Genomic DNA, 25,833 nt, shown 5'->3' with positions numbered 1-25,833 from the left:
ATCTGCAGCTCTAATTGCAGAGTGAGAGGAATTTCCTCCATCTCTAGCACCGAGGCACAACAGCTGCAGCTGGCATGGCATGCAGTGGGTGTGTTTAAGGGAGGTGTGGTGGCTAAAAGGGTGTCAAAGACTAACCACCCACTGAGAGCCATCCGCACACGTTCAGCTACGTATAAACACACGTAAATGCACGCGGTGTCGCATGCACAGACGCCCTCGCATTAACAAGTACAAAGTATGCTTTTGTCTCCATGTGCAGATTAATAACGTTAATGATATACAGAAGCATCAGGGGAACACTCTAAATGTGCTTCCCCTTCTACTGCCACTCAACAGATCCTCGATCTTACTGATTTAGAGAGGAGTCAGCTGCCATCAACAAAAAAGACCTCACATCCCATTCCTCCAGTCAACATCATCATCTGATACATTTCTGTTCATACTGTACATGATAAATAAAAGTGTTGTGAGGAAGAAGAGACATGAGAAGAATGATCTTTTCTGCCTTCACATCTTCTCTCCATTCTTGGACCCACCTCACTACACCCCCCCTATCTTACCATCCCCCCTTCCTGAATGCTAAATGGGAAAAAGCGTCCATGGAGATAAGTGCGGATGAATTCATTCCTTCCACCAGGAGCCAAGTGCACTAATCTGACCTGACGTGAGGGCCCCCAGTGATCAAGTGACCTTTGACCTTCAGAACTGATCGAGGCCAACGATCTGATGAGATGCTCTTATGACGGGGGGGAAGGGAGCGTACAACGGCTGGGACGAAGGGTTGGACGAAAGATAAACATCCCGTACAGTTGTGTTACATACTGCAGCACTTCCTCCACAGAGACACATGGAAGTCCTCTGGCATTAATATTTATGCAATTCAGAATGGCATGAAAAGACCTGGAGTTAGATTCTTTAATGTACTGCCACCGCACTCAAGCTGAGTGCGCAGGAAGGTGTCTGTCCTTAATCAGAGAGCTGGCCAGACTTTACCACCGCATCCCAAATAAGCTCAGATTTCCTTATTCCTCACTTCCTTATCTCGTAACTGCAGCAGGCTCGGAAGAATGTCACCAAGACGGCAGCGTTCGGAGAGAACACCAGGCGCTGGCAGCTGAACAACATGCATAAGGGTCAGCAAACTGGCAGAATCAAATGGAAAGTCTTGCTTTCATTTCGGTAGACAGAAAAAACGCAGTATTATAACCAGCAGGGTTTGATGAGACGGACGACTCCCACGGGCTGCTGCTATAAATAAGACAACCTGCCTGGTTAATAAGAGACACAGGGGCCTTTGGCACTGTGCATACGACCTTGAAATAGCACCTCAGAAACACAAAATGTTTCAATTCTCAATGACTCCTCAGAAAGACATTAATAACATTCAATAGTAAATCCATAACAGCCCCAGTCTTCAAGTATGATTTCCCTGGAGCAAAATCCTATCAAGCAGAGGCTCCAGGTTTGCAGTGTGTCTCAACTTTTTTATTTATTTTTTTACATTGTCCATCGCCCGTGGAAAGAAAATGTTAAAAACCCGTTAACATTACACGCTGTAATCCTATACCATGGTCACAATGATGATTCTGCAGCGTAGCGACAAAAACAATAAGGGGGACAGAGCAATTGTGTAGCAGCAGTCCATGAAGACAACAAACAGTGCGGAGCAAGCAGGGTTTGTTTGAGCAGAGTCTGGTCTCCTCTGGGACCCCCGAGACTTAAACCGCCTTTCAGTGAAAATTAAACTAAATGACAGGAAACAATTAACTGACACTCGTTTCTCCCTCTGCCCTCCCCGAGAAAAAATGTCAAATGTCACCACCTGAGAGAGCGGATCTTCGTGTGTGACCTGATGAGAGCGAGAGTGATTACATGCATCTAACTAACCTGATTATTGTTGGCTTTGTGCGCTAACCTTGTTTAGAGGCGTTTAATGAGAAACGGTGTCCTTGATCAGGGAGGGGGGGTGGGAGAAATCTGGTAAGGAAGGTTTTTGCTGGAAAAAAAACAAACATGAATTCTTGGCATCTGCACACTCTGCTGTTTTGCATGCACGACAAAGGACTTGGCCAGGAACATATTACTGGAGGAAAAAGGACAAACTTTCAGCTTTTTGTAAGTATATTAAAATAATCTTATTAACTAGTTGGTCAATCAACACATTAGAAGCTTAGTTCTGACCTCTGACCTTTGGTGTTTGTGTAAACACAGATTATCTCGAGACAGTTGAGAACAGTATAATTATACAGCTGCTCCTGTGGTCAGATATACAGCACCTGGCCGTGTTTGCAGCAGTTGTGTGTTTTCATTGTGTTTTGGCCAGTGTCGATGCAGCTCAGCGCTGAACTGTATGTGGCCCTACAGTCCTGTTTACATTTCAGAGAGGTTCCACGGGCTTCCAGTAAACATAGCCTGGGGAAGGTATAAGCACTCAATGAACACACAGTGCAACTGTTAGGCATTGTATGAATTACTCAAACAGAGGCCTCTTGTTAATATCCCCACATAGTGTCTGGGACAGTGTTTGCTTGATGTGTTATGCAATCTCCTTTTCCCTTTGCTCCCTCTTCTTTTTAAGGAAATAAACCCATATAAAGGCGAGCATTCAGTGTCAAATGTTTTGCCCCTCAGGCTCTGGATCCCACAGCGTCCCACCCCCTGTGGCTAAACTGCAAACGTCCACAGCAGTAGAGAGGAGGAGGAGGGGAGCTTTTGACCCCCAACACACACACACACACACACACACACACACACACACACACACACACACACACACACACACACACACACACACACACACACACACACACACACACACACACACACACACACACACACACACACACACAGTGTGATTAGAGAAGCAGGAGAATAGAAAAGAAAAAAATCAGGCCACTGTCACTCCAGATCATTATCCTCCGTCAACAGCCTTTACAAATCGCATAAAATGAAGGCTGGTCAAAATGATGTCGCAAAGAGGGAAGATAAAAAGGAAAAACAAGTGAGATGGAATATACTACTCTAGCATGGAATTAGCTCTGCTTGGCTGAACCGGTGCTCCTCAAACACATCATACCGCTGCTGCATGCTGCAGCCCCGTGTACTAGAAAAGGCCAGGCTGAGTGCGAGGCCTGCACAGTTCAGCTCCTGTCCGCTTTAGCCTTCACCGCCACTCTGCGTAAAAGTGATTCCCACACACACCAGTAACTCCAGTATCTCCGGCTCGTTGAAAATAGCCACGGACTGCCATGTCTTTGCTAACAGCAAGTTACAAGAATAGGCCAAAGGCATCGTCGTATGCAGGCATTTTTGTGCTTCAGTAAGTGGATACAAAGGCTACATGGTGATGCCCTGGTTTAATGGTGTGCATAATTCAAAAGCACAGAATTAACTGAACTACAAGAGTAAAAAATATTTCTGTTTCAAGGATACTGACAGAGGGATAGACATTATTTTGACCACGAAGAGCTAGAGAACAGTAACTGATCTATTTTTCTATATCAGGGACCATAAATGGGCCACAATTTACACAGAGGGTCCAATTATATGTCCAACATCCACGAACAATTTGTGATTCAGTAAGGTGCACATTGAAGTCATCCTTTCTTTACTGTTAGCGCTGTAGCTTTTAGCAAAGCTTCACATCATTGAATATATTTTAAAAATTGTTCCTTGTTGGAGCACATTGTGTGCTAAAAAAGTTAAATAAAAATTAACATATTTATTGTTAGTATCTTAAGAGTACTGACAGGACAGGGGCCAATCAGATTTCACCAGTGCCCCCCTGCCCATAACCTGGTGCCGCCCCTGCAAGAGAAAATGACTACAGGAAGAATGTTTATATACATTAGATTTCTTTCAGCCAATGAGACAAAAAGACTTTGACTGCAATAGCTGTCAAACTAAAATTAGAACAATACAATGCATCACACTGAAAATTGAACTGCAAATGGCCAAGGTTTTTGCTGTAATTTATGGATTCCTGTGGATAAACCACAAATATCCAGTAACCCAACCCCATTATCATCTGATTTATGGACCAGTGGAAACACAAACAACAGTAACATCCTCTTCCCAATACGTTTCGTCAGTGATTTAAAAAAGAAACACAATGACAGACCACAGACCATGACAGGACTTTCTAATTTGTCACGTGTCAGCGAGCTGGCAAACATGAAAGGAAGCAACAACAAAACAGCCAGTTCTCACAATTGATAAAAGGTCTGTTTAGGAGAAATTTCCTTCCTGTCAAAAAGGCTGATACCAGGACAAACGTGTAGGTTCCCGACTGAACTGCGCACAAAGCCGGACAGGACAACGCGACAACAATACCAAGCTGCCACTAAATAACAGAATAAACAAACATCCCTTCCACTTCTATTCTTCACACCTTGAGGACTGTAACAACACATAATGCTTACAAAACCTGCCTTACATTTTCCAGTGTAAAATCTACAGATGCAACCCTGCTGCTCATGTGGGTTAAATTGAATTTCCACAGAGCCTCCTGCTCAACAACAGTGTGGAAGCACTGCAGTGCACTGGTGAGGTTAAGTGAAGGATACTGGCTCCAGCAGCAATGCCTCAATGACACACACACACACACACACACACACACACACACACACACACACACACACTAAAGCTAGCTGAGCACTTTATGGCACATCTGTCACAGCTCTGCTCCATTTGACTTGTTAATTACAATCAACCTCTATCAGAAACCAGTCAGCACACTTTTAACGCTTTAAAACAACTCATCCGATGGCTATTTGCTCCTTGCCTTAGCCTAGGTCGATTTGGCAGTCAAGGGCACAGATGCTTGCAGGAGGCGTCTCACGCTGTATTGGCCTAGATTTAACGGCTGCAGGTCCAATGTGCCGCACCTAAGAGGACTTTGACATGGCTATTATTACATGCGTAGGTGTTATGAAATAAATAATCCTTTGAATTAATACAAGAAAATTTATCAACAAATTGTGAAATTTTAATAGCAGGTGATTGGTTAAATGGGAAGATTTATTGTAAATTTATGGGTTTATATCCATATTTTTCTGAACTTGTACACAGGCCTATTTATTCTACATTTTACGCCCCTTGCCTGCCGTATATAGTTAAGTGGAATTCCATGAATGAATCAACAGACACAGAGTCGGCAGAGGCCATGATGGAATGCAGTATGGACTCTGGCAGTATTGCTCACACCCAGTCTAGTCCAGTCCGCCTATTCAGACAGGCCCTTTCTTTTTCGCTACAGTAGGGAGGAGGTATGCACGCCAGCACTAAACCAAATCCTTCTTATCTCCCGTCGGAGGTTGGCTTACACCACAGAGGTCAGTAGTCCCGATTGTCTGGGCCTGCCGAGGGGAACGCAGACAGAGTTAACCCCACGGGTCAAGCCTGGTCCTGGTCGGGTTAATGACTGGCCAGCGCTCATTCTCTCCATTGTAACCCGGTGACAGACATGTAGACAAAACATGCAGGAAGAGTCAGCAACTTTCAACGGCCTTCTCCCCAACATTCCTGATATGGACACTAATGAATCCCAAAGGGAATAGGAGGTGCAGACATAATTCATCTTGGCAAGACACATTTTCCTACATGCTCCACTAGTGGCAATCCATAATGCATGAAAATGATGTTTTTCGGAGTGACATTAAATTATTGGCTTGGTGAAACAAATAGTGATTCTCCCTTTCTCACGGCTCTGACACTGGGCATTTGTACTGCAGTCCACGGGATTTGTTTTGAAAGGATTAGAAAGGCCTTCATAATATAGATTGTGCGTTCACTGAATTGGGACATGGCTGTGGTTGGCCTCTTTTTTGACTTATCTTATGCTGATCACAAACTCAGATGACCAACATTTGACAATCACGTCTGCAGATCAGATCAGGAGGATTAATGGTTTTCTCTCAGATGGAAACAGATCTTATATCTACATCTGTGTTGTCTTTCAGGGCTACATCTGTGAGCCGCCGCCATACAGAAAAGATCATATGTAGCTCCATCTGTCAGTCATGTGTGTAGAATGGAGCTTTCAGTCCAGAAAAACGCGTGGGGCTTAAAAAGGTCATCTTTAAACTGTAATGTCCGAGCTAAACTGGTCGTATGATGATGTTTTCACAACCAGTGACACAATAGTACTATCTAATGCATGGATGTATTACAATATGTCATCTGTGGTGCAAACAGGCACTTCAAACCCGCTTTAAAGGGGATAACGTGGAAAGCATTTATCATCCATTGCTCTGGCTGAAGTTATCAGACGCCTAATCTTTTCCCATTAGAAGTCAAGCAATGCATGAACAGGCGGTGACGGCAAAGTCTGTCATCAGAGGACTCAAACCTTTAACCCCTCTGCCCCCACGCCTCCCCTCCTCCCTTCTGAGGCTCGGCTGTGTTTCGGCAGAGGTTGACAGTGTCGTCACCAGTAACTGCACAATTGGCATTTGACTTCTGTCATTATACCATCAGCTCAGTCCCGCAGCTTCCCCTCCAGCCACGCCACCGCCTTTTCACTCAAATGTGGCCAGTTCGACAGCAGGCGGCCAGATGAGTGGCACGAGGGTGGGAAATTAAAGAAGAAGGACTGTTAGGAGATGTACGAGGCACAAGGGATTGGTTAATGTGGCTGCTATTTTGGCTGATTTTACTGAGATAATTGCATCCAGTAACAGCGTCTTCTAAAAAGGATAATCCTGAAAATGTTGAAAATTTTCCTCATTAAAAACCATGTAAGGTATAATGACCAAATATATTGTCCATCTGTGTCTAATCTAAACAGCTTATCTACATTAAAAAGGTCATATTAACCAATGATGCATCTACCAGACACAAACAAACAAGCAAAGTGGCACATGAGGACACCAACTCCCTCATGTCCTTAAGAAACACACCACAAACCACAACATCTCATTTGTGCGCATCACACAAAGAGAAACACGGAGCCGTGAAGGGCTGCAGGCCTCTTCCTGTGGTTCCCGGAGATGCACACTGACCAGGAGATGCACGCTACCATACGCCTGCGCCGGAGCAGTTAAACACGCCATTTCGAAAGCCATTACACTGATTACACACAAGAAGCTGTGCAATGTGAACTTCGGACAGAAATGATGAACGACCGAAGGAGGGCCCAACACGGTGACCCCTTGAAGCAGTGAGAGTGGCCAGATCCTTTGGAAACCATGATTCAACATTCCTCGGATAATCATATGAAAGGTTTACAGCTTCTTTTTTATTCCAGACTAATGAGAGGCATTGTTGGAACTGATGTAGCGAGATAGTTCAGGAGCTTTAACGCCACTGTGCATATTATACATCAATCTGATGCTACTAATCAAAAGAGAAACTTCATTTTTATGCCCAGTTCTCAGTAAATCACACACATCACCACTAATAGAAACTGGGACTTGATTCGTACAAAAAAAAAATAATACATTGACCCAATGACGGCATCTGTACTTTCCCTGACAGCGATGAGTGGGCTTAAATCCCTCCACAAATCCAGACTGCAATCAAAACAAAGGCTGACAAAAAAGACGTAGAGAGAGTCTGGCTCTCACAACAGGAGCGGGCAGCATGTGATCCCCTGTCTGCTGGTTGGTTGGTTTTGAAGCAACAGGATTTGGATGGAGAGGCCTATTGTGACTCCTGGCCAGCCAGCCAGTCAGCCAGCCGGTCAGCCGGCACAGACCAGACCAGGTTTCCTGATCCTCGTCACATGCATGGGGTGTGGAATCAGCTGGAAAATGGTGCTTTGGCGTGCTTCCACGGCACAGTAAGGAGAAATGCATCACTTCTAACAAACGCCTTTTAACAGCGTTTTTCCTTCCGCTGTTCTCCAAAGCATGACTAGGAACAGAGACATAATGAGTGTCTGGTGCACTGGCTGGTCGGTGCACAGGAAGACTGTAATGATCCACTACTGTTAGGTAATCTCCCCAACCTAAACAAAGCCCCCAAACAGCTGTGTGTTATGGTAATATCTTGACAGGCAATTTCGGTGTCACAAACGTGACACAACGGCTGTAACTGGAGTGGGGTGTCTCCGAGCCCACAAGGCCAGGAGACATCCTTAACAGCTCTGCAATGGTAACAACTGGATATGGCCTGTGGGCATGTCACAGGAAGTCGTCTCTCTGCCAAACCTGACAGGTGCCTCATTGTTCAGCTGAGCACACATTGTGCACATAACTTTATTTTGAAAGACATATCTATCCGGCTCAATTACCCATTGTCTGGTTATTCATGCAGAAGGTGCTTTTTAGAAATAGACGAGAACACATTTCTTCTTCATGGGCCCTGTGTGCACGCTATTGATGGCAGAATGCAACAGATCTCTATTCAAAGTAAGATTGAAAGATTTTCCCTGGCATTGTCATTATTATGGCGGCTGAATAGGTCTCTCTCTTGGAGTGCACTGCTGGCAGCGGGTGAGATGGGGTACCTCGGCAGCCTCATTTACATCCACATTAGGGAAGATCTTGTCTTTAATCTAACTTTCATCTGTCTGGAAACGGCCTGCCCTCCCGAACACAGAGTTCGCAACAAAAAATTAAACAAGCAAGGAATCACGTGACTCCCTCTAAATTAACGACAATACAGGTTAAGTATTGTGTGCAAAAGATGATGAGGAAAACCATGAATCCAATTGAAAAATAGGTTTGCTAATAGAATTATTTGCAGGGTGACAGAGAAAAATGAGCAGATTAATTGGGTTGTTTTTCGCTCTTGTGCACAATAACAGCAGATTCTTCACACATCACTACAGATGTCTTTATTCCCAGTCGGGAGAGTGGTCAGTTGAGAAATCGCCTCCCTGATGTGTAGTCCTATGAACGCTGGAGTTAAGCCAAACATTTTTGGCATTAAAAGGAAAATATGTCGGGGCCATGAACATATTGGAGCCATCTTAAAACACTCCCATCTACTCAGCCCCACAGAAGAAAAAACAACTAATCTTTCCCAGACATAAAACGCTTGTGAAAAATAATGGAGTCTTATTGATTTTAACGCTCCAGGAGCAGGGAACTCTTTATGCTTGATCAGTTCAGATGGGATCTGTGAAGCCAAAAGGACATAAATCCAGGGCACTGAAAGTTAAGCAATGGAAACTTTACATTTACACAGCACACTACACCTACTGGAGTTGTTGTGTCTGCAGCTGCAGCCACCACCAGAGGACTGGGGCCGACTTGTTTCCCTTTATTGGTGTTTTTAGTTATTGTCGAGGACAAACTTCCTGCAGGAAGACGGCGAAGACAAACACTTCACTTGTTTACTCTTTCAGAGGAGTATGCGCTGCGATGTATGTCGTGTGCAAGAGCAAAACTGTACATGCCGTGCAAAACACACACGGATGGATATTATTTCTGGAGAGATCCAAACAACTGAGATGTCAGGGGAACTCAAGTCTTTTGGCTGGACACTGTGAAAAACTCCCACTGCTCCGAGGAATATAAAGTTCACCCAAATAAACACACAATGCACGGTGGAGCGTGTGATTTGCTCTGACCATTGCTTTTTTTGGGGGGGGATAAGTAATAAAATGTCACACGCACACACACACACAGACACTGGGGCTTGGCAGTGCAATTAAATATGGCCTCGTAAGACTAGCTCACCTACAGTGGGCATGAGAAGGCTTTACCACCCCATGACCAGCTGGACAATGATGCCTTTAGCGCCCCCTGACGTCTGCATGGCAGCACTTTCAAAAATTCATTCAAAAAATATTAAGAGTGCAAATCCAGACCACTTACAGACATCCCCCCAAAAAACCCCACACACACACTCCCACTCACACCAGCACTATCACTGTAAATATGACGTCACCATGCAGCATCACTGACAGTAAAAACATTATATGCTAGGAGAAAAAAAATAGGTGTGATGTAGCAAATCCTAATTTGAGGAACGCTGAGATGTAATTGGATGTTTTTTTGCACTGACTTCGGTCTCCGCGCTCCCTCGTGAGCAGGCGAGCAGCGGCACAGCTCACTTTGTGAAAAGGACGCACACACCGGCTATAGATAGGCTGAAACACTAGATATCCTCCACCTCTTTCGTTTTCCATCCTCTCGTGTGTCCGTGGAGTAACTTCACCCGCCGCGCTCACTGTTTACCAGCCGCGTCTCTCACTCTCACTGTGCGTGTCGCTCCTCACTTTCGGCTGCAGCCCTACTTTTCACTTTGTGGTGGGGCTCGGAGGACGGAGAGAAGGCGGACGGGGGGCTTACCGTGCAGTGCGGGGGGGTGTCCGGGGATCCGGCGGTTAGTTATCCGTGCGGTGGGGGAGTCGGCAGCGGTGCGTGTGTCCGGTACAGCCGCTGATCTGCGTCTCATCCCGCTGCTCCGCGCTCAGCCTCCAGACTGAAGTGGCCCACGGAGCGGACAGAGCACCTATCCGCTGCCGACGTGATGACGACAGCGCGTACAGACACGTGGCCCCGCCCACTCCCCGCGGTGTCTGCGGCTCCTGGGATAATTCTCCGTCACATGTGAGTGTTGATGCTGGAAGATCAACAGACCGCTGTCCACTGAAGGTTAAAGGTCTGTGATGAGCCTGTGACCACAGTCCAGGGCTTCACCCTCACCATTCACCACAGACCTATTTCAGTCTGTAGAGGCCCAGTCAGCCCCGCAGCGCCTCCATCCGGTCCACCGCAGAAGTGTTTCTCTCTAGCGGCCCCTAATGCTCCTGTGCATTCACACTCACGTGCTGTAATTATATTCCTAATAACCATAATAATCTTAATAATCATAATAATCGTAATGGTTACATGTCAAATTCATATATGCCTCATGTAGGAAAACAGAAATCAGTCAATCAATCAATCAATCAATCAATCAATCAATCAATCAATCAATCAATCTATCTATCTATCTATCAATCAATCAATCAATCAATCAATCAATCAATCAATCAATCTATCTATCTATCTATCTATCTATATAGATATATATATATATACATCCATCCATCCATCCATTTATCTATCTCTAACTCTTAGTTGAGTCTGAATGTGTCTTCAGATGTGTTGGACTGTATGCAAATATGAACAGGCTTTACTTTGCATACATTTGGTTAATTTTTTTAATTTATTTTGATAGATAGATAGACTGGTATCTGTATTTAAATATGAACAATGCTTTATCTATTTGAATACTATGTCCAATTAGAAAAAAAACTACATAAAGAACATATGAAGTAAGATAACAAACAGGGAGAAATAAACAGATAAACAATGTCAGGGGTTCTATACAAGACTTCACAAGATCAAATACGAAGTGATAGTGGTACATATATATGTAGAGAGAGATATGATTAAGAAAAGAAAAAGATCATAATGTATATTAATAATATACATCATTACGATATAAAATAATGTCATTGTGTTAAATTCAGAGCACCACTTTCAGGTTTTCACTGCTTTTCTAGTGCAGGAGGTGGATGTGTTTTAAGACAGGAATCTGTTTCCATTTTAAAAGCACTAAAAGAAGGTTTTAGTTAGTTTATTTAGTTTAGTTTATTTCACATAACATAAATACAAAAGGCATAAATTAAATGATAAAAAACACCAGTGGGGTGTGGTAGAAAGCAGCTATGGCTTGTATGAAAACCAGACCCAAAATATAACAAAATAATCTCGAAAGGGTCTACTGGCCCGCTTGAAAAAGGTGAAATATATCAACTTTGCAACTGTCTAAGACATCAAAGATTCCTCTGATCTATGACCACTGAGACTGTCACTCGATCCTCTGATGAAGGCTCCCATAGACTCCCATTCAATTTTTTTCCTGCTGTTTTTCGCAATTTACCTAAGTCTTAGAATAGACAGATCACAACATTCCTGCACGTTTTTATGTATTTTTTGTGCATGTGGGACAAAAACTGCGGGAGGAGTAGCGGGACGAAATTTATGGCAGAAGAACTAAGTATAAGAAGAAGAAGAAGAAGAAGAAGAAGAAGAAGTATGGGGAATAACAATATATGTGCATTCATTGCATTACTGCACACATAATAAATAAATACAATACAAAACATTAAAGAATAATATAAAATAAAATATATAAAATCTCCAATTACAGATTATATATTGGGTTTAGCCAGTAGCACCTTATATTTATGGGTAGGGAACATGGACAGTGATATGAGGTTGCACAGACAAAAAATATTTCAAATCCCCCTTGAAGCCAAACAATCAAGCAAAGTATTACACCTAAAACTGCATTTCCCAGGTGTCTCCGGGCGCAGTGTGACGTATTAAAGTGGCGACGGTTTGTTTCCATGGAGCCGACGCCAAGCTAACCGCTCGGATTAGTTAGCTTTGAGTTAGCCTCCCCAGCTTCCAGGATGTCAGGAGGACAAATTAATGACACTGTCCAGACTCTGTTTTCGTTTGAACTGTATGTGGAAAACATCCGAGTCGATAAAGATGCTCAGGTTTCGGACGAGCTGGCTCTCGGGGTGAGGCTGCTGGATTTCCCGACGCTGCTCATTTATCAACCCCAGCATCACCATGGCGACGATGAGCATCCGGGTGAACGCGCGGAAGATAAGAGGGGAGATCACCCATTTAACAGAGGGAAGTCTTGTTTCTTTCTGATGAATCTGAACTCGCTGCACAGCCGTCTGCCTAACACCCCTCTGTATGCCATGGTGCTGGACGTGAAGGAGGAGATTCCCAGGCTAGTTGGCTCCTCCCTGATATCACTGGACAAAGTGATGGACAGAGTCATGCAGGATGTTGCCCAGCACGGAGTGTCTGCTCCCTCCTCACACGGAGAAAGGGGGCTCTTTGGTATGTGCAGCCTCACGGGGGAGAAAACTGGGTCGATTTCCTTGAGTTATAAACTGCTAAGTCTGGGGACTAGTTTACTGCCACATGTTGCAGACAGGAGGGGGCTTAAAAGCATGAGCGTACACGGAGGACAGCGTGTACAAGCAAGCATTGAGGAGAAAAACATATCTACAGAATCGCAGCGTCTTGCCCATTCACCCACACTGGACAAGTCTGATGGAAACATCCCAAACACGGCACCAGCGAGTGCAAAAAATTGTAAGGACAAGCAGGATGTTGCTGTGTGTGTTGCCACTGAAGACACACCAAGATCCCAAAGTCCTCACACACTCCAAGAAACTGGAAACTGTTATGAGAAGGATTTAAGCCTTTTCTGCCCCCCACATCTTTACTACAGTAAATCTGCAAAAAGCAAAAATGAAGGCTGGGTTTACAAACATCTCACTCCAGACTCAAATGCTTTTACATTTGAGGATTCATGCTCTGAGACATCTGACAATAAGATTGAAGCTCTAAGTTCTGTGATGTTGGACCAGAGAGTGAGATCTAAGGGAAAAGCATCAAGAAACCAAGAAACAAGCATCGTGAGTCCTAATGTCCTTGGGGAGACTTTGCAACAGTTGCCTCTGCTTAACGCTCTTCTAGTTGAGCTGTCACAGTTAAATAACCAGAACCCACAGCAACCCATGTCCATTCATCCCAATCTGGCGTGGATTTACAGGCCTGGATCCACAGAGCTGTCAGCTGAGCACAGAGACACACCACGAAAAACATTGGAGAAAAGCAGACAGGGGACGAGTCCCTGTTTTAAACATTTACATCCTCCGAGAAACTGCTCTACTCCAATAGTTTCACCTTCATCTGTACAAAAGAAAGACAATCGAGAAGAGGCTTTGATTGAGAGGAAAAGCTCCAGTAAATCTACCAGGAAGAAGCTTGTGTATGGAACCACCAGAACATTTAATCTGAGGTTGAAGCAAGTGTCACATCATAAAGTAAAACATCGGGAATGCGTGGAATTAATGCAGAATGAAAAACAGACGAGTATGAGGAAAGGAAAGCCGAAAGCATTGAAGTCCAGTCAAAGGAAATCAGTATTAAGTCAGAGCTTCAGTTTCAATGAAAATATTGAGACGATGATGCAAACCATCTCGGTGGACTCAACCATACATCAACAGAAAAAACAGCCCGGGAAAGTTCATGATGAGGAAGATAGAGACCCTCGGAGGGTTTCAGAGGAACCCTCTCTTTCTGAGAGGAGAGACTTGAAGTGTATTCACATCCCCAGTGTGGACAGTGACAGTGCCGCCGCCCAAAGCAAAGACAACAGCGAGCGTCACAGTGTTTCAAATCGATCAGAGTCTGAACGAGACGAAGAGAAAATTAAATCCTCAAAAAGTAGCAGACACAGCAGCACTAAGTCGTCATTTTCAGACTCCAGCCGGGAAAGAAACAAGGAAGGAGACTACACCGATAAGGGAAATGAAGAAGCAGACTACGCCGATGACTTTAACAGTCTTGAACCCAGTGATGCCTACTCTCCTGACCCTGTGAGTAGCCCCGAGCCCTCGAGAGCCAAAACCCCTAAGTCTCCTGTCCGCCTCGACTGCTACAACCCTGACTCGGGCTCTGAATCCGTGCAGAGGAGAGCAGTCCTCCCTGTGGCCCTCAAAGCTCCCAGCTCACCACAGAGGTCTCTGAGGGCCACGCACATCATTCGACCGCGAAACCACGCCTCTGCCCTCAGCTTCTCCTCCGATGATGGAGACAGAGACGGGTCGGCTTCCCTGCGAACCGTATGCTCCAGAAAGCAGATGACAGAGAGCAGCAGAGCGGAAAGGAGCTCCCGTGCGGAGAGTTTCGTATCATCAAGATGTGAAAGGAGCGAGTCGACCAAGAACAGCAGTACACTCCGAGGAATCTCTGTAGAATCAACATCAACCTTTGAACCACAGGAGGCAGAGGAAGTGGAGGATGAGCTTGGATCTCTAGATTTTAGAAAAGAATATCGACATATCTCTGAGCTGGTGGCCAACAAACTCCCTGGTTACACAATGTAAAGAAACACAAATTTAAAAACACAGTATTTCTCTTGACAAAGTGAAACAGATGGTATTGTCCTGTACTCATCTTATAAATGTGTAAATGTGTATGTTTTCCTTTAGTTAATATTGATGATTAAATTAAAAAAAGACAATCTTTATGTGGAAATAATGTGATCATTTCATATTAATGAAAGAGACTACTGGACATCTGTACAAAGCATTGGAACATGAGTCTTTTAGAAACATATGAAACTCTCACTGTACACACAGCTTATATAAATCTTTTATATAAAAGATTTTGTTTTAATAAAATCAAAAAATGAAACTCTACTACTTCTCTAAGAGCAGCTCCTGATCTCAGGGTACTGGTCACTTTAGTTTCTACCAATATAACTTGATTGGCAAAGCATAGAGGTATTTCATTGGTTTTAAACCAGATTTGTTGTGTTTTGCATGATACAGTCGTGTGGAGAGTTTCTTTTTACAGTGTTGAGTTGCAGTGGAACAACTTAACCATGACAATGATTTACACTGTGAAAATTTAATAATTATATTCCACTTCAATTTCCTTTTAACTCTGCTTCAAATATCTAGTGGTTATAATTACTGGTTACTTTTAAGATTAAGAGTAAAAGAAAATACTAATACTACAAAATACTATGCATTGCTACTGATACATGAATGCATTGGTAGTAATCCACAAACTTTTAATTGTTAAGTGTTTAAGAACAGGGATTTTACTTTGAATGAAATATGCATAATAATATACAACGTTTCAACCACCATAATCCTTTTTGTTTTACCTTTTGTTTTCATTTATAAAGTATAAAAAAACATTTTAACAGTTTTTAGACACTAGTTTAACAGTGTTTAACAGTTTTTTTTGTTTTGTTACTAATGTTGAATTTATGAAGTCTATGGTTAAATCAAACAAATCACCGAGAAATCAGCTAAACCATGTCACGCTTTTCAAAATAAAAGTGCTGGAGTCTGGTGCGAACTGCGCATGCGTCAGACATCCATGTATACGGAAGTTGTGCAGCAGCAGCAGCAGCAGCAACGTGTTGACGGTGTAAACAGAAATGATCAAACACGTGTTCTTGACAGGAGCTCCAGGTAACTCACCACATCCACTGTGTTCACCGATAATAAAGTTCGAGTCCCTGTTCGCTTGTTTTGTGCTGATGCTGTCGACATGTACAGTAGAGTTGTTCACACAGCTTGTTACCTTTAAACAGCATTTCACAGTTTTTCAATCAATCATACTCACGTAGATAAATTCATGTTTGTACAACACGGATGTTTTAATGTGCAGGTGTTGATCTGACTGTAGTTTGTGTTGCTGACGAACTCTATTTTATTCCATCATTATTATTATTATGTGTTTCAGAGGTGTCTCAGTTATTCACTCTGCCCTCACTGATATAAATGACAGACTAAACATTATAAAGCGTCACGATGGTAAAATCTATTTTACTGCCCGGCTGTTACAGTAGACTGCAGCAGTCTGCTTTTGAACCTAATAAACTGTTCATAGAGCGATTATGGGAAAATGGGCCCCTGGGCACAGAGAGGTGGAAGGCGCCGCACTCTGCCTACACAGGATCTTGTGTCTCTGGTTTGCATCCTTTTGTGGTTATACCTCGTCTACTTTTGGCCCTTTTTGTCTCACTGTGGCCATTTAGTGTCTTTTTAGTCACTTGTGGTTGTTTTGGTTTTGATTCCTTTGTGTATATTTGTGATCATTTCTTGCACCTTTGTGTTTTTGTGTCTGTTTTTGGTAGTTTTGCCTCTTTTTGGTAATTTGAACTCTCGTTTAACAGAACTCTGGATTTTAAAGAAGAAATATTAACAGTTGCTTTATAACCTGGTGCTCACAAGCCTCTCTGACCCATGTGGTAATCAATACATAGATTTATGTATATAGTTGACTGAGAGAATTTATTAAGGCGTAAGAAAGCGTAAACATTACTAGTGCATAATTTAAACAGCTCCCACTGTTTAGCACTAAGTGTATGCCAGCTTAAAATGGTGATTTCACAGTTGTTTTCCTGTGTCTCTTTGTTCTTGATTGAAGGTGTGGGGAAAACCACTCTGGTCCAGAAAGCCTGTGAAGCTCTGGTGTCATCAGGCGTGGGAGTTGAGGGGTTTTACACAGAGGAGGTCAGGGAGGGAGGCCGCAGAGTCGGCTTTGATGTCGTCACCGTGACAGGAGAGAGGGGCCACCTGTCCAGAATCAGGTAGCCGGGGTTGTCTTCCTGTCTGAAGCTCACTATCTGCTCTCCTTCATCACTTTGTTTTGACTAACCCTCACTTCATCTCGACTTACAGAGACGGTGCTGCTGCGTCTCATGGAAGACGGGAGTACACAGTTGGGCAGTATGTGGTCGACTTACCTTCATTTGAAAATCTGGCTCTCCCCCTCTTCAGAAATGTAAGATGGCCATATGTGCTTTTTTTTTTTTACTCACCCTCATCAATAGATCAGAGTAAGCTAAACACTCCCGTGTCCCCCCCCTTAAAGAATCATCAAACCTTTGACTTTCTCAGAATTGATGGAATAATTGGAAGCTTGCAAACACATGAATTCCAGAGTGACACTTTTAGTGTTAGTGGTGCCGTCTGGCTGTCACTGACCGTGATTAATCTGGCATGTAAATGAGCCCCGAGTGACGCCTACATATGCCCTGTGAAGGAAGGTGTCTGTGTCGTGGCGGCACTTCCACTTTCATCTCACTTAAAGCCCTGCTCAACCATTACATGTAAAATGCAACCACTGTCACAGTCATACTGTCAGTCAGTGAGATTCACTTAAATATGATGACATTAGATTAGACACACAGCCACCAAGGGGAACACATCTTATCTTTTTTATTAAAAGATGTCCAAACTGACCTTCCTTTTATTTCCAGAATGTGATTAACACGAAGCATAAATCTCTGCGCGAACTGTCAGCGCTCCTTGCATAATGCTAACATTAACATCTCTCGTGTGCAGGTCGGGGCGGCAGATGGGGGCAGCAGGAAGGTGTTCATCATTGACGAAATTGGCAAAATGGAGCTTTTCAGCCAGTCGTTCATCAGAGCAGTGAGACAAACTTTAGAAAGCTCTTCCTGCACCATCCTGGGCACCATCCCCATCCCCAAGGGTAAACCGCTGGGTCTCGTGGAAGAGGTGCGGAGCAGGGGAGATGTCAAGGTCTTTGCCGTGAGTACAAATAACAGCGCCCTCACTGTAAAGAAAATATATTTAGGTCAGTTTAGGAGCTTATAAGTCCCACACTAGCTATTGCACACTGTTCTCGCTGCACCCACTTGGTCTTAGGAGGCCAGTCAGTCTGCTCTCCAGCGCAGAAGGGGCATGCCCTGCATTATCCCTCACTCCGATAGCAGGATTAACTCTAAATCATGCGTGACTGATTCAACAACAAAGGGTGGTCTCAAATGTCAAAATGATTAATCACGGAAGACTCAGTTATGGATATTGTCATGCAAAAGTCCTCACTATGCAGGGGCAGTTATCATATTATACAAGGTAACCAGACAGTGTAAATATTGTTTCATTTCAGCCAACATGGTCAGTTATTTCATCTGGTTTGATCATCTTAAAGAGGACATTGTATTCTATCAGGCTTTGATCCCACAGTACAAAATGTGATTTTACATGATCTGCAGACTTCATATATCAGTCATGACTTCTGCTCATCTCTGTCCTCTCCCCACTCAGATGTCTAAGGAGAACAGAAACGCTATTCTGCCGGACATTCTAGCAGCACTACAAGAATGTTTAAAACATGCAGCCTAATGTGAAGAATCCAAACCCTGCACTTTGCGTGTGCTTTATTTTGTGCTGACAACAAGTTTTTATTTGTGTCAGTGCGTATACAGCACACACAGCGAGACTATTCAGTGGCTCTACTACACGCACCCCATAACAGGGTTGTGACCTAACCCGAAGAGCTGCTAAAAGAGTTAGTGTGTCACATGCATGCATTTATGTACACAATTCATTTTTTTCCTCCATCCTCATACAGCCTCAAAATGGATTGCATGCTGAATAATTGATTGTGAGTTGGAGCACAGTGCGGGCAATTGTTCTGTGTATAAGAGTGTAGACCACGAGCAGAGTCAAAGACGGCTTAGTCCTCAAAACAACTGGGTTTTATTTCATTTTTATTTCTAATTTATGGAGACTACTGCAGGCATTTCTGGTTCTGAATGTGTGATATTAATTTGTTCATTAGGACGAGCTGTGCTAGTTTTCTCTCTGAGCAAACAAAGCAGCGCCGCAGTTCATTCATTATTTCTTCATGTGAGCCTCCCTCGTGTGTCTAGTCAACCTGAGGATGCGCTTTTTGAAAGTCAATCAGTATTTAATGGTACGACTGTGTCCTGTACCTTTCATGGTTTATTCATCCACTAGCATGGACAAGAAAATGGATAAATAAACAGTTACTGTCTTCTAACAAAGACGTGGTTTCATTTCTTATAGTCAAATAACACTGTCATTTGTCGAGCAGATGTAAATGTTTTCATACTGTTGATAATCTTCACGGTTTTCATTAGCTGCAGAAATAAATATGTTTTGTCTTTTGTCTTGAGGATTTTCGGCTTCGTCCCGGGAGATAATGGAATCTCTGTCCACGCGCAGGCAGCTTACAGTAAAGGATAAACAGTAGAACAGAATACAGGGTTTTAGAGCTGTCAGAGAGCCTCTGTGAAGGGTTTACACTGGCGGTACAACACAAAAGAGCTCTCTGAAGGGTTTTTACAGTGATACGGCGAGACGTGTTGTCAAACTCTGTGACTGTCAACAAACAGCTGTGAAATTAAAGCTACGCTCTTTTTTGTTTCAGACACGGACTATTTGTGTCTATTCATAATATAGGGGACGTAGCTGGAGGTAGCTCAAGAAGATTCATGGCTCAGGAGTTTATTGATCACACACACGCTCAGTAGACATGGAATTCCGCCGACTCTGCGTGAGCTCCAGCGTCTGGCAGTGGTACGGAGGTTTTTAATCGAGACCCTCTGGCGGAGAGAGATTTGTCTCCGCATCAAAGAATCTTTAGGTCATTTAAAAGAGAAAATACGCGGAAGGCTGCTCTGGCTCGGCTTTTCAGCAGCACCGCTCGTGTAACTGATGTAACCTGTCAGGCCGGCTGCAGACAGAGCTGCCAGCTGTGATCTGCGTCAGATGTGCTGCTGCGCCAGCATCTGCTCTGTGGCCACTGCTGACATACCTCTGGATCAGCTGGCACCGACAGGCGCTGCACTGGCCTCAAAGTCAACATCGGTCGCAACGGTCGTAATTTTGAACCAAAGTGGAAAATGATGCTGCATCATTATTCTTGGGACAGGCTTTACAGGTGATTAGAGCTGGTGGGTTCATGGTTGGCAAGTCAAGCAGTAGTGCTGAGGTAGCTGGCTCTCCTGAAGGTGATCCTCAGCTTCCTGCAGCAGGGCAGCACATGGGTTATGTAACAGTGACAGAGTCCCTGCCTGTTTCATGACTATATGGTGTGCATGTGGATGCATTTGATGGGTTATGATGTAATTAGGAAACCATGTTTATCAATAGAGGGGCATTATATCTTGGTTGAACCTTTTAACTTTTCTTGTGTTTGTGTTGCCTAATTTGGAATGTAACTCTTGGTTTTACTTTAATTATTCCAATGTTTATTTATGATATATTGTAAGGTGTCCTTGGCTGTCTAGAAAGTCACAGTGAAAAAAACAACTCTGAAATAATAATGATAATTATATAAATAATAATAATAATTATTGGTGATTTATAGCAGTGATTCACAGCCAGCAGCGCCTTAGTGTACGAGTGAAGTTTGTGGAGGAACTCATCTAATTTGGAATAAATAGAAAAGACAAACATTTGGTTTGTTTTCTTTGAATAAGTATCCCCCTATTGAGTCAGCAGTGTTGACAGCAGATCAACGCAATTGCAAGGAAGCAGAGAAGTTGGGCTATTACCATAAACTGATGGCTGCAGGGGTCAAAGCAGGGAGCTGGTTAAATAGGCTACATCGTGAAATGGCTAAAGGTCAGTGACACAGATAGAGAGAATAATGGATTCCGCTAAACATCAGCAAAGTCTGCATACAGATGTCCTGCAGTCACTCAGAAAACTGACATGAACATTTTTAAAGAAAACCTCAAAATCCAACGTGAACGACTTCATGAAGCACAAGCTGGAGCTTTTGAACGACCCTCACAGTCCTCTGACTTGATCAATGAGAACTAGAGGAGTGGGTGAAATCAGAATCAAGAATAGATGAACTCTGACTCCAACAAATAAGCTGTGATATCTGCCTGGTTACTAACTACTGACTCAGCTGGGCTTCATATCAAAGGATAAGGGGTTATTTTTTTCTTAAAGTAATGCAGCAAACTAATAAATGGATGAAATTAATGTTTTTTAAATATTTGTTATTATATTTAAAGAAATGTGAAAATATTCATTATTAATCTCAAGCACATTAAGAATATTCTGGAGAATAATAAATGTTGTTGATGATGAAGAGGTACTTAATCTAAGTTCATCTTTCAGGGCTGTGTGTGTGTGTGTGTGTGTGTGTGTGTGTGTGTGTGTGTGAGAGAGTGTGTGGAGCGGGTGTTGGGGATTTACAGGATGATGATGATAATGACATTTTATGGTAACATCTGGACTTTTTTTTTAAACCATATTCTATATTGTAAACAATATGGCTTTGTCCACATATAACAGTTGTGTAACTGTAACAATAGGCTGCACTGTCAGGGGACTTGAATGCATTGATGTGTCCTCAGCGGGAGGAGTGTTGCATTAAAGACCATATAGAGCAGCTTGAATGAATCCACAGAGTGCATTAATATCCATATCAGCAAGACGCATTCGCACCATATCTGCGGGACAGATGTCTATGTGGCACCCTGCACCCTTTATCCCTCCGCACACGGAGGACAGAGAAATGCAAGGAGCTTACCAACGATCCAGGACAAAAGGGAGCTGGCTGGTTGGGAGGGAGGAGAGTGGGGGTTGGGGTCAGGGTGGGCTGGTGTTTAGATGAGGAAACATCTCTCCAGTTATTACATTTTGTGGTGGCAGCCCAGGAGGCCCAGTGACAGCTGTAGAGAAGGGGACATATTATGTTATATTTGTCCGAGAAGCCGTCGGCCAAAAGGCCAAACACGTCTGATGAAAATCTGTTATTGTTTACAAACCATGTGGGAGATGCACATAAGCCTGATCCAGCCTCTATCAAAGCCTGACTTCAAATTCACTGTTTATTTCCCAAGACGTCTGTATGATTTATTGTAATATGTGGCGTTAATGCTTCTTAGCATCTGCAATGGCAGATTTCTCAGTACCACAGCTTGCACATTATAAGTCATTTCTCAGCATGTACTGGGTATGTGGCTTCTAACAGTTTCTGCCACAAGGATTTCCAGTATGACAGGGAGCCAGGCGTTGTGATTTCACATACATTCCCAGAAACTGAGCTTTACATGAGCTCATTGTGCTCATGAGCCTAACTAATGTGCGCTGGTCTCGACAGGTGGGCTGTTAATGTCAAACGGGACACGAAGGTTTCGGAAATTAAGGCCATTTGATCTGGGCTCCTAACCACTGTTCAGCCCCGCTGCCCACCACCGAGGAGTCTTCCCATTACATCACTTTCACGGGCTCCCCGGGGCCACAGGAGGCAGTCAGTGTTTGGTTTCAAAGCCTGTGTCCGGGCCACTAGCACACCGCACGGCAGGCCTACCTTTAGAGCTCGGGATCAAAGCTGCGAGATGCAAGTGAAAGAAAATTAAAGGCAAAGATTTTGCATGATCCCAACAAACGTCTTCCTTTGTTTATAAGATGAGCAGAGTTTGTTATTTTCCAAAACTTCTGACGTGTGTCTCACTTGGTTTGATCTAACGGCTTAAAAAGCAGCCAATGGCTTATTTTCCTGCAGAAAGCTGTGATGTGTAAAGATGCATCCACCATTTTCCATCAACAGCAGGGGAGGGGTTGAGCCCTGAGGACTTCCTTCTCCTCTTACACCACCTTGATGGTAACTTGTGATCTCCGGATCTCATCGAATGACTGCGGTAACCGCCGTGAGTCACCGTTTAGTCGGCCGCGGGCCAAAGCCTGGACTTTGCCTCACCTATGGGAGGATATGCGTGTTATTAGTGGTTGGAGATGGGAAATGCAGCAACCGAGGTGTGGACATGTGTGTGGGAGTTGGGTTTTTGTGGTGCAGGAATCCATTGCCTCACCCACACTTTAGTGACAAAAGCCTCCGGAGTGCAGTGACACACACACAGAGAGTGAGAATGAGTGTAAGATTGTCTCTGGAAAGCCCCCAGAGCTGTGGAGGAAGCAGTGGGAGCTGTCAGTGGATGATGATATGGAGGTCAAAGGGCACGGAGGGGACACAAAGATCGAGAGCATGGTGATCAATCGATTGACCAGCGCTGCGTGCCTCTGGGCCGCAAAGGATGTGGCTGTCAGTCCAAACTTCACAGAGGCGAAAACACGCGAGAAATGCCTTTACTGTGGAGACGGAAACCCGAATGTTTGCAGTCCATGCATGTCAACAAAATAGATGCCACATGTGCATGCCTAACCCTAACCCTAGCAACTATGAGAATTAGTCTTATACTGTATGTCAGTGTGGATCATTAAGTTGTCCTGCATGGAGGGCAGTAAGCATATAAACATGACACACACAGAGATTTTATATATAAAGTGAATAGATGAAGGCTGTTTATTTCACAGAGCTGTGAGAGGCTGAGTCATACAGATTTCAGCTCTATAGAGTCTTGATAATGATTCACAGATTGCTGTGTTGCCATGATTAATGCCTCCGCTGGATGCTTTTGACAAATTTGCACCACAAACACACAACTCCTCAAACTGTTTCCATCCCATACACAACTGTAGCCGCTCGGTGCATGTGCGTATGCATATATACACGCCAAGACCACACTGTGACTTTTGGCAGCGCCGCGTGAATGGAAAGGTGGTGTCATGGTTGTGCCAAAACCCCAATGCTTTTTTTACATCAGACGCTGCTCTGCAAATGTGTGTGTGTGGCGTTTCATGGTGGAAGAAGGGATAACGTGGTGTGATGATTTAAACCGTTTTTATCTTTCACTGCGACTGGACTGTTGGAATACTTTCAGCACTTGCATACAAACTGACATTTCAGCTCCCTCCAGGGCTGGAAATCCAAATTTCAACTGATCGCCGTGCACCGCTTATGGCTCTTACTCTTTGAGAGACATTTCCAAATCTGTCATTGCTCGTACTTCCGCTGCTCCAAGTGCCACAACTTCAGCTGCACCTCCAACGCACCTTTGCACATGAAAACAATTCATATTTGGACCTTTTTGCTGTGTTTGCAGCTACAATATCCAGAGAAAATACATTTTCATTCCTAGTTGTTTGTGAACCAAATCTTGCAATAATTAAAATTTGCACAAAGGTCCCTTTCTTTGCAACCTCCCTCTGTCTCGTAATCTGTCTCTGAGACATCCTGTAGGGAATGGCTGAACATTTTTGTAATGCTAAACAGTAGCATCTTCCGGGATCTTTATGCATAATAGTCATTATGCAGCCATAATGTCCTCAGCATATATGCAATGTAGATTATGCATTTGTTTGAATTATGTCTTTGAACAGGGACAGGTTTTTAACATGCAAAAATAAAGCTAATGATGTGAAGATGTTCTTGGCCTGGCCTGTCCTTTAATCTCTCTATTCATCTAATCCCCTTTTCTCTTCAAAGCCTGCAGCCATGACAACAAAACCATGAATAACACAAGTGTAAAGAAAAATGAATATGCTCAGCAAATCATCGGTTTTAACGTTTTATTATGAATAGTCTTTGCTACAATGAGTATTTAAAAGGTGATAATGTCAAAGAAGCTCAAGCAGTATCAAACTGCTATATGTATTATAGGAAAAAAATGTTTCAGTGAAACACACATGTACACGTGAGGGGGTGGGGTCTGTCATGATCTGGTATATATATATATTTTGTTGATGTTAATATATTGTTAATACTCAGCCATAACTTAGTCATGATGATATCCCTGCTTTCTAAACATATTATCTGCTGAGTAAGGAGGTTTAACAATAACACCACAATCCACAAAAAATCCAAATATTAAGACTGGTGGGAAAATGTATTTTTCTGTTAACTAATCTATATCTATGCATGTCACAATCACACAATACTGTCACTTTCAACTGCAGAACAAAATTAAAAAAGAGCCATATAAATAAAAAAAGAACCCATTAAAAGGACATGTCCGCCCATTAGTGATCTATATAAAACACATCAATAATAAAACCATGGTATAGCTCCTCCAATCATAAATACAGTCAGTAGTAGCGTCTTCTTTCCATAATTCAGTATGTGCACTGCACATTAGAATGTATTCTTATTTGTAAAATCATCATTTAAAAGAAAAACTCAGAGGTCCCTTTTCCCAAAGAACTTCTTGAAGACGGACTTGTTGCGTGGCCGCGGCAGGCTGGCGTAGCTCGTCAGAGCAGAGTCCTGACCGGCGTCCTGCTGCCACTCAGCCGCGGCCGGCACCGAAGACTCAGAGCTCCTGCATGTGGACGTGCTGTCTGACGACTTGTCTCCAACCACCAGGGTCACACAGTAGTTGGAGCCTCTCTCCAGGCCTCCAGCTGGGTGCAGCAGGGGCCTGATCCTCTGGTAGGTGGCTGAGGTGGAAAAACATGACAAACACAACATTAGAAGACAAAAACAAACCAGGTGTTTAGGATTCACAGGCACATTACAGATCATTTAGGTTAATAAGTGGAAACCTGATGTGAAGGAGTGGGAGCGGCGCTTGTTGCTGAGCCAGTCCTGGCCGCTGAACACGGGGGAGTGAGGGGAGGAGGAGGTGAGACTGCCGGAGGCTGCAGACAGTCTGTGAGTCACCGTCTGCTTCGCTCTGCCTTCATCATCATCTGGA

The 25,833-nt window shown here is 43.6% G+C and overlaps 4 protein-coding genes across 14 annotated transcripts in view; 2 read left to right on the top strand and 2 right to left on the bottom strand.

Annotated features, from left to right (window-relative positions):
- The window catches only part of LOC118118715 (signal-induced proliferation-associated 1-like protein 2), a 91,519-nt gene extending 81,042 nt beyond the window's left edge, over nucleotides 1-10,477 (bottom strand). For 3 of the 6 annotated variants that reach the window (XR_007034751.1, XM_035171963.2, XM_035171966.2), the window contains exon 1: nucleotides 10,242-10,471. The gene's annotated coding sequence lies outside the window, so the exon portion shown is untranslated. Of the gene's footprint in view, nucleotides 1-10,241 lie in introns of all 6 variants that reach the window. The other 3 variants (XM_035171967.2, XM_035171965.2, XM_035171964.2) reach the window with 3 other exon arrangements.
- A 1,796-nt stretch (nucleotides 10,478-12,273) lies between these two features.
- Nucleotides 12,274-14,877, top strand: map10 (microtubule associated protein 10). Its single transcript, XM_035172800.2, has one exon. It carries the CDS (start codon nucleotides 12,359-12,361, stop codon nucleotides 14,864-14,866), a length of 2,508 nt encoding a protein of 835 aa, XP_035028691.2. The 5' UTR covers nucleotides 12,274-12,358; the 3' UTR covers nucleotides 14,867-14,877.
- Nucleotides 14,878-15,863: 986 nt separating this feature from the next.
- ntpcr (nucleoside-triphosphatase, cancer-related) lies at nucleotides 15,864-19,316 on the top strand. The gene is made up of 5 exons (XM_035173237.2): nucleotides 15,864-15,967; nucleotides 16,929-17,091; nucleotides 17,183-17,285; nucleotides 17,849-18,058; nucleotides 18,578-19,316. Exons 1-5 carry the CDS (start codon nucleotides 15,934-15,936, stop codon nucleotides 18,653-18,655), a joined length of 588 nt encoding a protein of 195 aa, XP_035029128.2. The 5' UTR covers nucleotides 15,864-15,933; the 3' UTR covers nucleotides 18,656-19,316.
- A 5,379-nt stretch (nucleotides 19,317-24,695) lies between these two features.
- LOC118119347 (spectrin beta chain, non-erythrocytic 5) overlaps nucleotides 24,696-25,833 on the bottom strand; it is a 32,080-nt gene continuing 30,942 nt past the window's right edge. For all 6 annotated transcript variants that reach the window (XM_035173230.2, XM_035173233.2, XM_035173235.2 and 3 more), the window contains 2 exons: nucleotides 25,682-25,828; nucleotides 24,696-25,576 (listed from right to left, as the gene is read on the bottom strand). In XM_035173230.2, the coding sequence (XP_035029121.2) occupies nucleotides 25,317-25,576; nucleotides 25,682-25,828 (407 nt within the window). In that variant the 3' untranslated portion in view covers nucleotides 24,696-25,316. The remainder of the gene's footprint in view (nucleotides 25,577-25,681; nucleotides 25,829-25,833) is intronic.

This window comes from Hippoglossus stenolepis, chromosome 12 (assembly GCF_022539355.2).
Source record: "Hippoglossus stenolepis isolate QCI-W04-F060 chromosome 12, HSTE1.2, whole genome shotgun sequence".
NCBI classification, from domain to species: domain Eukaryota; kingdom Metazoa; phylum Chordata; class Actinopteri; order Pleuronectiformes; family Pleuronectidae; genus Hippoglossus; species Hippoglossus stenolepis.
Note: the sequence above shows the minus strand (reverse complement) of the source record. Positions and strands in the feature narration are given on the sequence as shown.